General features: G+C 38.6%; 1 protein-coding gene across 1 annotated transcript in view; it reads right to left on the reverse strand.

The window, feature by feature from the left end:
* Positions 1 to 13,207, reverse strand: part of LOC107549673 (afadin-like) — a 136,082-nt gene that overhangs the window by 31,792 nt on the left and 91,083 nt on the right. Inside the window, exons 12-20 of the mRNA XM_016230848.1 lie at positions 12,351 to 12,567; positions 9,619 to 9,639; positions 8,639 to 8,784; positions 6,456 to 6,550; positions 4,519 to 4,784; positions 3,260 to 3,403; positions 2,697 to 2,895; positions 1,866 to 1,969; positions 1,182 to 1,262 (exon numbers count right to left, since the gene is read on the reverse strand). Of these exons, the coding sequence (XP_016086334.1) occupies positions 1,182 to 1,262; positions 1,866 to 1,969; positions 2,697 to 2,895; positions 3,260 to 3,403; positions 4,519 to 4,784; positions 6,456 to 6,550; positions 8,639 to 8,784; positions 9,619 to 9,639; positions 12,351 to 12,567 (1,273 nt within the window). The remainder of the gene's footprint in view (positions 1 to 1,181; positions 1,263 to 1,865; positions 1,970 to 2,696; positions 2,896 to 3,259; positions 3,404 to 4,518; positions 4,785 to 6,455; positions 6,551 to 8,638; positions 8,785 to 9,618; positions 9,640 to 12,350; positions 12,568 to 13,207) is intronic.

Here is a 13,207-nt window from a genome sequence, read left to right on the forward strand (position 1 = left end):
AGTTAGGTGACGTTTTAGCGCAGTTCCAGCTGTGTCCCAGCTCCACACCGGGACAAATCGCCTCTCCTCTTTAGATCCACCCCTTTGTCCCAGAGAGCATGCCTTACACCCCTTTTCACTCCTCCTTTCCTTCTCCTCCCATTTTCCACTCCTTCTCTCCCTTCTTTTCCCCCTGTTCTACCTCTACCAAACTTTATGCTTCCTCAGAGACACTCACAGATGAAAATAGAAGCAGTAAAGGGAAGGTTTTGCTATGAAAACGAACAGTTCCTGTTAACCCCCTTCTCCTCCCTCTACACCTCCCTTGCTTGCCTCTTCTCTGTTCCTGAACCTGATGCACATCTGGTGGGAAAAATGTTCTTGTGTCCACTAAAGTGGTGAAAGACTGCAACTGTCTGTTCCATATAACCCACTGAGAAAAAACCCAGTTTAAAAAATTTAGAAATATTTACTTGCACAGTAAAATCGTAAACTGGTCCATGTTGGATCTGAAAGCACTTTCTAACGGCATATATCTGTCAAACTAGTAAGAGTTTAGAGTATAAACAAAACCTTAATTTGCAATGTTGACATCAAAACTAATGAAACAAATCGAAATGTTCTATGCTTGACAAGTTTAACTGGTGGAATCATGCAAAACATGTCATATTTTAGCATATTAACTGAGCTGTTAAACTCCAACATAATAGACTGCATTTTGTAAAATGGGTGACGACCCAGAAGACATTTCCTACTGCTGAAAGCAGCATACTAGAAAAGCATTCAGTCCGACAAGGAAACGGAAAGATTTGCTTATGATTCCATTTCGTATCTGAATGTTTGACAAGCACACAGACCAGCTTGTGACTGAATCAAACAAAAGCATGTCCTCTTGAAAGCACATCCCTGTTTAGACCGTCTGTTATGACCTGAGCCTAGGAAACTATGCCACACCTTTACTTCCCACTAATACAGCAGCCACCAAACATCAGAAACCAAAAACCAATCCTCAGAAAGTTTAAATTGTTCTCATCAACTGTCAAACTAATCGGATCTAGTTCTATGCCAAAACCCAAATGCCCCCCTCAAGGATTTAGGGTTTCATTCAATTACTCTCTAGATCAATTTTTATCACTGCCACAGCAGTCAGATCCATGCAAGAAGATCACAGTCTTTGAAAAGGGAGTAATATTAGTTCTTACCTTGGCTGCCACAATACTGAGGCCCATCCCATTGTGTTTCTTCAAAGTCACTGTCACAATTTCCGGTTCCTTCTGCATTAGCTGTAGCATTTACAGTCAGTTCTTGGGCACTATGGTTAAATATTGCCCTCCGTGGTGTAACTAGTGTTGGCTGAAACCTAAGAGAATGTTAACTTGACAGAACACACACACTAGCAACTGACATAAAAAAAAGATCTATCTATCTATCTAAATGGCTTAATAACTTACCAGTTCTGATGTGTCAGCTGAGAAATGACTGTCACAATCGGCTCCTTCAAAATAGATGGTCCAAGTTCCCGAAGAGCGTGGATGAGGTGTCAATCGACAGAAACCTGGAGAAGGAGCAGATGAGAACACATCCACTGAACGATAAAACTTCAAATCCACTCACTGTCTGTGTCACACACCTGTAAAAATACACACACTCTTGCTCTCTTGAAAAAAAAAACAAATACTGATAGGAATGGCAGCAAACAGAGAGTTGAACACAACCTTAAAAATTTACAGTCAGTTCTTGGGCACTATGGTTAAATATTGCCCTCCGTGGTGTAACTAGTGTTGGCTGAAACCTAAGAGAATGTTAACTTGACAGAACACACACACTAGCAACTGACATAAAAAAAAAAAGATCTATCTATCTATCTAAATGGCTTAATAACTTACCAGTTCTGATGTGTCAGCTGAGAAATGACTGTCACAATCGGCTCCTTCAAAATAGATGGTCCAAGTTCCCGAAGAGCGTGGATGAGGTGTCAATCGACAGAAACCTGGAGAATGAGCAGATGAGAACACATCCACTGAACGATAAAACTTCAAATCCACTCACTGTCTGTGTCACACACCTGTAAAAATACACACACTCTTGCTCTCTTGAAAAAAAAAACAAATACTGATAGGAATGGCAGCAAACAGAGAGTTGAACACAACCTTAAACCACATTCCACTGGCATCACGTCAGCCTTCAACAAAGGCAACAACCTCTGATTCACCATCCACCTGATACTTATTGTGCACACCGCAACTGACATCAAATGCTCTAAAAACTAATTTAGAATGGCAGCATTCTGTTTATCATCCATACCTCTCTGGCAAAGCGGCTCTAGGAACTCTTGGAATCCATTGGGAATGTTCCGCACCACGTCGCACGAGTAACCGTCCTCGGGCAGTAGGAAAGGCAGCTGGAGGTCAGGGTCCTCTTCCAACTGTACTTCCCGCCCATCGCTTCGGGCCAGTTCGTCCGCCGTGTTCTCGGACCAGTAAAAATCCACACACTCTTGCTCTCTTGAAAAAAAAAAACAAATACTGATAGGAATGGCAGCAAACAGAGAGTTGAACACAACCTTAAACCACATTCCACTGGCATCACGTCAGCCTTCAACAAAGGCAACAACTTCTGATTCACCATCCACCTGATACTTATTGTGCACACCGCAACTGACATCAAATGCTCTAAAAACTAATTTAGAATGGCAGCATTCTGTTTATCATCCATACCTCTCTGGCAAAGCGGCTCTAGGAACTCTTGGAATCCATTGGGAATGTTCCGCACCACGTCGCACGAGTAACCGTCCTCGGGCAGTAGGAAAGGCAGCTGGAGGTCAGGGTCCTCTTCCAACTGTACTTCCCGCCCATCGCTTCGGGCCAGTTCGTCCGCCGTGTTCTCGGCCACAGTCACCACGTGATCAATCAGCTCCTGTGGGCATGAAGGGGACAATGATCCTCCTGATGGTACATAAGAACTCTAGGAAAACTTGACATGCTGCTCCTCTTCTCCTCCATCTCTACTTTGCTTTGTAGAGTGAGTTTTGGAAAGATGGGGTGCATCTAATTTGGTCTGGGAGAAGTTCCAGAACAGCTAACATCAGTTACAGCACCTTTTAAAGTAATGAGTTTAATATTTCACATCAAACAAGAAGGTCACATTATGAGAAACCCTGAGGTTAGAGGAAATGAGCAGAGCTACTGTGAAAGAGGAGAACACCTGGTTCGGTTTATCTCAAAAAGGACACATGTCATCAGACCAGGACTACACAGCCCAAATGAGACAGTTCACTTACAGGAGGAATGTAGGGTTCATCAGGAGCGCAGTGGTAGTTGCTCAGCAGAGCGTTGAGCTGCAGAGAGTTGAGCTTGAAGCAGGTGTTGTTGATGTTCTGCACATCTTGCATGGAGTATTTGTCCATGGTGAGGAGGGTCGTTGCCTACAGAGACAAAGGGACAGTTACGATAAAGTAATGTATTGGTTCATAGTCCATCTAACTAGGACTGAGGTTTTTAAACGTTTCAGGCCAAGTGCCACCTTTGATCAAACCAGAACATCTTAGAAGTACCATCTCGTCACAACCAAAATTCCCTCCAAAAAAGAATGTAGTCTATGTACTATTGTGCTATACAGACAAATTTATGGTAAAAAGGTATATATTAGAAATATGAAAAAGTAAATAAAAGATAACAAAAATAAATTTTAATAATACTTAATTCTACTACTACTACTAAAGTATTTTAGTGTTATAAATGTTCTCTGCATACCACTGGTTTGTACAATAATACAATTATGTATACATATAAACATATATATATATTGATTGTTTGCACTAAATTTGCTGTTAGGGAAAATAAAAACCCCTAAATTTTTCACTTGACAGCAAGGCAACATTTTTTAAGAGCAAACTGAAAAATAAAATAAAAAAACGCTGATCATGAGAAACAAAATATACAGTACACTTTCATGTACATTTTAAGATAAAATCTTGATGTTGAGAAAAAGTTGCCCATGTTAACTGTGAACTACCCCATACTGGAAAACAAAAGATTAGTGAAAGCATGAACAGGCAACATAACCTAAGGTCACATTTTTTATAAATGACGCATGCTGTTCCACCATCTAATAAAACAATCATTATATACACAACAGAAAAGCCATAAGAAAGCAACTCAGAACAGCTCAAGGGATTCTAATCCTGTTGTGCGTGTACATGCATGCTTTGCTGATGTTGTGGAGGTAAATGTCTGCAAAAGAACAGAAAGACCTCTTTGTGTGGATGTGCCCACAAGAAAAAGGCTCATAAATGGGGCAAATCATGTCTCAATTAAAATCTAACCATGCCAAAACATTCTTACTAATAAAAACAGTATATATTTGGACCAGATAACGTCTTATTTAAAATCTAAAATTGCCAAAATGTGTCTGTAAGGGTTTGGTTAGTGTATAGTAAACATAATTAGTTTAACCTATAGCTTATAATGACTCAACTTTAATAGTTTAACTATAAATGCAACTCTGGGAAAGACTGGTGTATATATTTGCATGTGGTACCTGCACTATGCGACTGAGGTGGCAGTCTGCGGCCAGCTCCAAACCCTGTTTCTCAGCCCACGCCTCGATGTGGCTGAGCTGCTGTCGCAGGATGGCGCCCCAATAGTGCGAGCACAGGCCCGAGTCTGCCTCTGTCACCAGCTTGTTAAAGAGCCACATGTTGATGAAGTGGAAGAGCTGCGAGAACAGCTGAATTGTGAGGGCCGCGTTGACACGGCACCGCCGCAGAAGAGACATGGCGCCCGTTAATGTGTGCAGAACGTCCTCTGTGGAAAGTGGAAAGTCAGGGCTTTTAATGCAGTATAAACAGAAACAATACCATCATTCTTTTATTTATTTTATTTGCAATTATAATGATGCAATGTTATGAACTACTGCTGTTAGCTGGGACAGATATTTATACAAAAGGTTGAAAAACAAAGAATTATAATTTTTTTTATATTCTCTTTGAACATGTTTTTTTTCTGTGGTTGGTCCCTGATGTGCAACACATTTAAAATTGGGGTTCCTTGTAAAATAGGGTTGGGAAACACTCTTCTAGAGAACTGGAAGTGCTACTATGTTACTTAAGATGTTTTGCATGGTTCTGGTTCATTTCAGCAAATTTCTGTGTTGCTTAAGATGTTGATGCCATTCTAATCAAGAGGGCATGTCTGTCCACTTGTCCAAGTCATTTTGTTGAAATAGACTTGTCAAAATAAGACTACTTAACATTCTACAACGACCAAGACAACAAAGAAATTAAGATGTTGCAAGTTCCTTTAAAGAAACTGAAAGATATCACTGCTTTGGGGTAGAACATACAGTGGGGAAAAAAAAGTATTTAGTCAGCCACCAATTGTGCAAGTTCTCCCACTTAAAAAGATGAGAGGCCTGTAATTTTCATCATAGGTATACCTCAACTATGAGAGACAAAATTAGAAAAAAAAATCCAGAAAATCCCATTGTAGGATTTTTAAAGAATTTATTTGCAAATTATGGTGGAAAATAAGTATTTGGTCAATAACAAAATTTCATCTCAATACTTTGTTATATACCCTTTGTTGGCAATGACAGAGGTCAAACGTTTTCTGTAAGTCTTCACAAGGTTTTCACACACTGTTGCTGGTATTTTGGCCCATTCCTCCATGCAGATCTCCTCTAGAGCAGTAATGTTTTGGGGCTGTCGCTGGGCAACACGGATTTTCAACTCCCGCCAAAGATTTTCTATGGGGTTGAGATCTGGAGACTGGCTAGGCCACTCCAGGACCTTGAAATGCTTCTTACGAAGCCACTCCTTTGTTGCCAGGGCGATGTGTTTGGGATCATTGTCATGCTGAAAGACCCAGCCATCTTCCATCAGCAAGGGCATTGAAGATGAAACGAGGTTGAGTTTCAAAACCACCACTAGGTGGTCCCATATAACTATTTCAATTGTAATTCTGATTTTTTAAACAGATTAAAATCTACTCATCTTTATACATGCAATATCGAAAACTGCAACTGTTGATGAATCTTACACAGTTATTGAACTGAACTGAACCAAAACTGAACTGACTTGAGCTGAATAATGATACTATCGTCTTTTTAGAGCAGCTTTACATGACAATTTGAATTGGTCTCATATATGAAGAAGCTTGCATCAATGATTCAGTTATTTTTCTGTTTATTACTCTAAAGCTGCTCTGTTTTGTATAAAGCTCTATATAAATAAAGGTGACTTGCATCTGAAAACATGAGACTGGGTCTCTGCTCACCTATCTTGGGCCTCTGTGGGTTCTGTTCATCGGGATCTTCCAGGAAAGCTGGCATGTAGTTATTCAGATCTGACTGCAGGCAGTGCACCAGGTACCTGCAAGAACACATTACTTAGTGACCATATTAATATATATATATATCTGCTCTATATAAATAAAGGTGACTTGCATCTGAAAACATGAGACTGGGTCTCTGCTCACCTATCTTGGGCCTCTGTGGGTTCTGTTCATCGGGATCTTCCAGGAAAGCTGGCATGTAGTTATTCAGATCTGACTGCAGGCAGTGCACCAGGTACCTGCAAGAACACATTACTTAGTGACCATATATCCACCATCAAGGCCTAAAGGAACTTCCTGTAGAATCTCACAATAAATCTGAGAGACCTGGCCGCTTCACAAACCGCACAAAAGCGCAGTTGTTTCAGCTGGTCATTCCAGTGCTTAAAGGAAACGGAGACGCTCAGACCACATTGTTTGTGCTGAAAACCGGCCCCAGGACCGTAACTCTCTCTCATACACCCAAACTACAGCTCAGCCAATACAAGCCAGACCCAAAGCATTCCTTACATTCAGCACATCCTGCCGCCTGACAATGGTTACAGGAACACAGTATGAACTTATTTTACAAATCACTTTTGTAATTGACCAATTACAATTAAATTATGTGATGATCAATTACAATTAAATTAATTGTTTTCATATATGGAAATAAAGCTGAAATTCACACACACACACACACACACACACTACAGGTCAAAGGTTTGGGATCTGTAAGACTTGTAATGTTTTTTTTAAAGAAGTCTCTTATGCTCATCAAGGCTGAATTTATTTGATCAAAAAAACTGAAAAAAAACCCCCCCAATAATCTTGCAGAATGTTATTACAATATAAAATAATGGTTTCTATTTTAATATCCTTTAAAATATAATTTATTTCTGTGATGCAAAGCAGAATTTCCATCAGCCATTACTCCAGTATAAAGTGTCACAAGCTCCTTCAGAAATCATTCTAATATGCTGATTTTATTATTAGAATTACACATTTTGGCAACAGTTGTGCAGCCAAATATTTTTTTGGAAGCTGCGATTCTTTAAGTAAAAAATAACAGCATTTATTCAAAATATAAATATTTTCTAACAAAATCTTTGCTATCACTTCTTAACAATTTAACACATGCTTGCTGAATAAAAATGTTAATTTCTTTAAAAAAAAGAATAAACTTTTACTGACCCCAAACTTTTGAACTGTAGTGTATATTGTTAGAAAAGATTTCTATTTTAAATAAATTCTGTTCTTTTTAACTTTTTATTCGTCAAAGAATCCTGAAAAAAAGTATCACAGGTTCTAAAAAAATATTAAGCAGCACAACAGTTTCCAGCTCTGATAATAAATCAGCATATTAGAAGGATTTCTGAAGGATCATGTGACACTGAAAACCGGTAGTGTGTGTGTGTGTGTCTATATGCGAGTGTATATATATATATATATACACACACACATACATACATAAATAACCCAAAGGTCACGGGTTCGAGTCTTGGTACTGGCAGGAATTGTAGGTGGGGGGGGGAGTGAATGACCAGCGCTCTCTTCCACCCTCAATACCACGAATGAAGTGAGACCCTTGAGCAAGGCACCGAACACCCACCTGCTCCCCAGGCTCCACAGCAACCACTGCTCTGGGTGTGTGTGTGTGTGTGTATGTGTGTTTGTTCACTACTCAATGCTGTGTGTGTGCACTTGGATGGGTTAAATGCAGAGCACAAATTCCAAGTATGGGACACCATACTTGGCTACACATCACGTCACATTTTTCAGAATCAGCAAGAGCTTTATTGCCAAGTGTGTTTACACACAAGGAATTCATCTTGGTTACAGGGGCTTCCAGTACAGAAAGTACAGACATAGTGTAGACATACATATAATTTAAGGCAATACAAATAAATATAACACTAATAATAAAGGGAATAGACAATAAATAAACAAAATAATAAGTATATAGTAATATAAATATAGAGAAAATAGACAGAATTATGAATGTGCAAATGTGCTATTTTACAAATTTTACAGATAATTATAAAAAAAAAAATATATATATATATATATATATATATAGACACAAAATTAAAATCAGTTCAAATATAAAAGTTAATATATAAAACTGATATTAAAATTTTTAAATATAAACCAGAATGTAAAATTTAAATTTAGTTAAAAAGTATACTTTTTACTTAAGCATGTATACACATATATAGTTATTTTAATATAATGTTTATATTTAAATAAATATACAAATATAAATTGAAATATGCCGTATAGGATGGCAGCTCTCTCTGTATTTTGAAACATTAAGCGTAAATATGCATGCACGTTCAAACACTCACTTAAAAGCCATCTGAACCAGGTGAGCGAGAACATCCTGTGCATCTAGCGTGATGCGACTCAGATCCTTGTCCTGTTTGAAGAAGTTCAGCAGCTCTGAGGCATTAGCCATCCAGAAGGCCAGAGCCCCGGCTATGTTCTTCTGTTTCTGTAATGCACAGAGATGGGCCGTTACACACAGCTAAAGCAAAACAATCTGACGTACAAACAACAAAGAAAAGAGTTACAGCCATGAGAAGCACTGAGTAGCACTCCCGGGATAGACATGTGCCTCTGTCCAACCCTCCCGGCCTCCAACAACCAGTCTCCGCGTCCAGACAGAGTAGAAATCATTCACGTGTTACAGTTAGCTCAAGCTAGGCACGACTGACTGGGAAGCTGCGGTGACTGGTTGCCCTGGATCCCACATCCCTGCAACACAGAGAGGGGATACACATGGTCCGGAAGCAACCGGACCTCTGTGTATACCTGCACACGTCTATCCCACGTGACGACGACAGCAACCCCCCGCCCCGCCCTGACCCTCCCTAATACGTCATACTGGCCACAGGACGCATCCATAAGAACAATGACGTTAACCACAGACATGAAGTCAAATGAAAAGGAAATTAAAAGTTTCCAAACAAAGCAAAAGAACATGGGGTAGTCTCTCATCCACACTGAAGTGCAGTAAGCAGAAGTCAAAAATGGAAGATGCCGCAATTAAAATGTTGTCGCAATCAGAGTTTGTTTTTTAGTATCACATGTTCCATGTTGAGTCGTAAATGAGGGGTTATGAACAATTGTGTCCAGCTGTAGGAGGAGGGATTACTTAGTTGGCTTGGGTTGTTTGCTTTCTGTTATGGGGGGATAAAAGAGGCATGGAAGATGGAGCCAAGCTGACAGATAGAACAGAGAGAGAGAGAGAGCGAGAGAGAGAGAGAGAGAGAGAGAGAGAAAAACAGGAAGAATGAGACACCTCCCTAGCAGTGCAAACTCCTACCTGATCACCTTCAGCAATCTCCTGTAGAGATAGTAGGTGTGGGGGAAGAGGGGGTGGGGGGTGGACAGACATTCGACAGGACAGAGAGAGAGACTGTCAACAACAGCCATGGCATGGACAGAATTCACAGGCATGTAAACACACAGACATTCACGCTCACACGGGACAGGTCACAACATCATCCTGCACTCACTGCCGTACGGGACGTCCGAGTCATCTAGAGTGATTTAACTTGATTTTATAATTAATGGTGCAGTTTAAAGATACAGCTGCTTTTCTGTGACGCCAAGGATGAAATTTACAAGCCACTAGATAAACGCTCTTTTTTTTCTCTTTTTTTTAACTAATAAGAAATACTTCTTAAGCAGCAAATCAGCATATTAGAATGATTTCTGAAGGACCATGTAACACTGACGACTCGAGTAATAATGCAGAAAATTCAGCTTTGCATCTCAGTAACACATTACGATAATACAATATATTAAAATATAAAGCAGTTCTGTTAAATTGTAATTATATTACTGCTTTACTGTATTTTTGATCAAATAAATGCAGAGTTGGTAAGCATAAGAGACTTTTCAAAAACTATTTAAAAAATCTTTTGAACAGTAGAGTAAGTGTGCTAATGAAATAATGAAAGGTGAAAAAAGAACCGTGTCTGATAAAAAGCTCTATAACAACAATAACTAGCAAGAACAAGCAGCAAATTGTGGTTATTTTTGTTTTAAGGAGTAGACTGCCCTTTTTAATGCTTATAAAAGAAAACTATGATTTTAAAACTCCCGATGTTAACAACCAGGGTTTGACTAATGACAAACCTACTAAATATTTTGATCTGTGTAGATAAAAAGTTACTTCAGATAAAAAATTATAAGAATATCCTAATGTCTTGCTATTTTAAAAATGGAGTACAGCTTTGCTACCAAGCCTTAAATTAATTCCCGCTCTCTTTCCGAGATGGTGTTTCTCTTTTTCTAAGCTTAGGCCCTTAAACATGTGAGGCTTAAGATTTTGGATTTACCAAAAATTCAGAAAAAGAAAATAAACATTTAAATGGATTATGACACTAATGGTTTTTTTTAGAGACTGACTGTATCCATTCATATAAACGACTGTTTTCTCATTTTAGATACTGAACTCCATTTAAAGTCTTGTAACAGTGAGTCAGGAAATGGACGATTTATTAAATAACTATTTGCATTTGAACATTTCTGTCAGTCTATGAGATATACGGTTTGAACACCTGGGTGGGCCACTCAAAACCTGCAGGCACTGACCAAATAAGAACATAAATAAACAGAGCATGTGGACCTCATTTCTGAACTGTAAAGAGGCGTTTACAGTTATTTGTGGTGACCAAATGATGAAAGTGAACGATGGCAATCCAATGAGGCCGTGTGCAGTGACTAGACAGTTGAGAAAAGTGTTACTTTATGCAAATGAGCAACGACGACTCGTTCATGTTACTGTGAGCAATTTTACTGTTCTGTAGAATTTGTATCAGTCCATATACAATGATACAGTAAAAAACATGATTCACTGAGTTTGATTCATGCATTGATAATCAGTCTCGTTCATAATATTTACACCACTGTGCAAAAGTTTGGGGTCAGATAGACTTTTCTGAAGAAAATCAATACTGTTATTCAGCAAAGATGCATTAAACTGCTCAAAATTGACTAAATATATTTACAATGTTACAAAAGCTTTTGAACTTTCTATTCATCAAAGAATCTTGAAAAATGTATCACATGGCTTACACAAAAATATGTGCAGCACAACTGCTTTCAAAACTGATAATAATAAGAAAAGTTTCATTTCAAAAGGATTTCTAAAAGGATTTCTGAAGACTGGAGGCAACTGAAAATTCAGCTTTGCCATCTCAGGAATAAATCCCATTTTAAAATATAATAAAGCAGAAAACAGTTATTTTACAGTATAATATTATTTCACAATATTACTGTTTTTACTGTATCTTTGATCTTTGTATCTTAGCCCTGGTGAGAAGAGACTTCTTTATATAAAAAAAAAAAATAAAATTTTTTTTTAAACGGTATTGTACTATACAAACACTTTTCCCTGTAGAAGCAACAAGAAGCTCTTTTTGTTTCTTTTTCTAGTGATACATCTCAGTATGGCCACTTGGTGACTGTCGGAAGCTGCTGAACCAAGCGCAGCTAAGAAAATATGGTGCATGAATCCAGTAAAACAAGGCAGAGACACAAATAAAATTTTTTTTTAAACGGTATTGTACTATACAAACACTTTTCCCTGTAGAAGCAACAAGAAGCTCTTTTTGTTTCTTTTTCTAGTGATACATCTCAGTATGGCCACTTGGTGACTGTCGGAAGCTGCTGAACCAAGCGCAGCTAAGAAAATATGGTGCATGAATCCAGTAAAACAAGGCAGAGACACAAACACACACACAGACATTCACATACTAAACATACACAGGGGAAACACTGAGTGCAGTAGTTTAAGCACTGTTTGCTGAGGCAATGACCTGAATCGATGAAAGCAGAGTGAAACAAGCTTTAACACTACAACTACAAAAGCATGTATAATGTAACTCCACAGACAAATCTCTACATCAGAGCTACAGCGACATGTCTAAAGTATAAATAGAGTTATAATATAATAAAGTTACACACAACTTGCATTGTCAAAAATGTATAAATATTAATAATTATTATTATCAGAAGATAATTCTAGTAAAAATTGTCAACACCCACCTGGATAACTCCTTCCATCATGCTCACCATCTTGTTGACAATGGCGATGACCTTGTGTGTTCGCTCAGAGGGGCTGATGTCAGGCCGGTATTGGCTGGACATGACGTAACGGCAGGTCATGTACAGCACGTAGGTGGGAGACAGCTTGAAGTGCACCGTTGAGCTGTTGGTGTAGTTAATGATGGCAGACAGGAAGGCATCCTCGGCTATGGGGGGAAATCATGGGATAGAGGAAGCAGAGAGAGATTTAATTGGGAATGTACCAAGTTTTAATGTACCAGAAGAGAGCTACATTTTAGCATGCACATTCATTTAAATGGCAGTTACACATATACATTTAGTTTGTCAGCTGTGCTGTAAATTCCATGCTACTGATCACACAACGATCAGCACAACAAAATCTCCACAACACAACGAAATCACCGCAGCACAACGAAATTAGCACAACACAACAATAGCACAACACAACGGAAACAAGTCACAGCACAACAAAATCTCCACAACACAACGAAATCGCAGCAGCACAACGAAATTAGCACAACACAACAATAGCACAATATAACGGAAACAAGTCACAACAAAATGAAATCGCTGCAACACAAAGGAAATGCTCCCGCTCCCTTTCTTGGCCACTATAAGGGATGCGTTAAAACTAAGGACTCTATACCAGAGGTAATGGTCTGACGAAATTCTAATTTTGGGCATTTTACTGTAGTACCAATTTTTTTTTAAAACCATTAGCCAAGTCATTTATATGGCTATGCGAACTTAAAGTGTCATTTAAAAATCCTAGTGCAGTAAGCTCTTTAAAAATTTTTATATTTTTAGACAATTAACTCTGGTAAGAAGCCGAAATT

The sequence above is a fragment of the Sinocyclocheilus grahami genome, unplaced genomic scaffold (genome assembly GCF_001515645.1).
Source record: "Sinocyclocheilus grahami isolate Dianchi unplaced genomic scaffold, SAMN03320097.WGS_v1.1 scaffold378.1, whole genome shotgun sequence".
Classification (NCBI taxonomy): domain Eukaryota; kingdom Metazoa; phylum Chordata; class Actinopteri; order Cypriniformes; family Cyprinidae; genus Sinocyclocheilus; species Sinocyclocheilus grahami.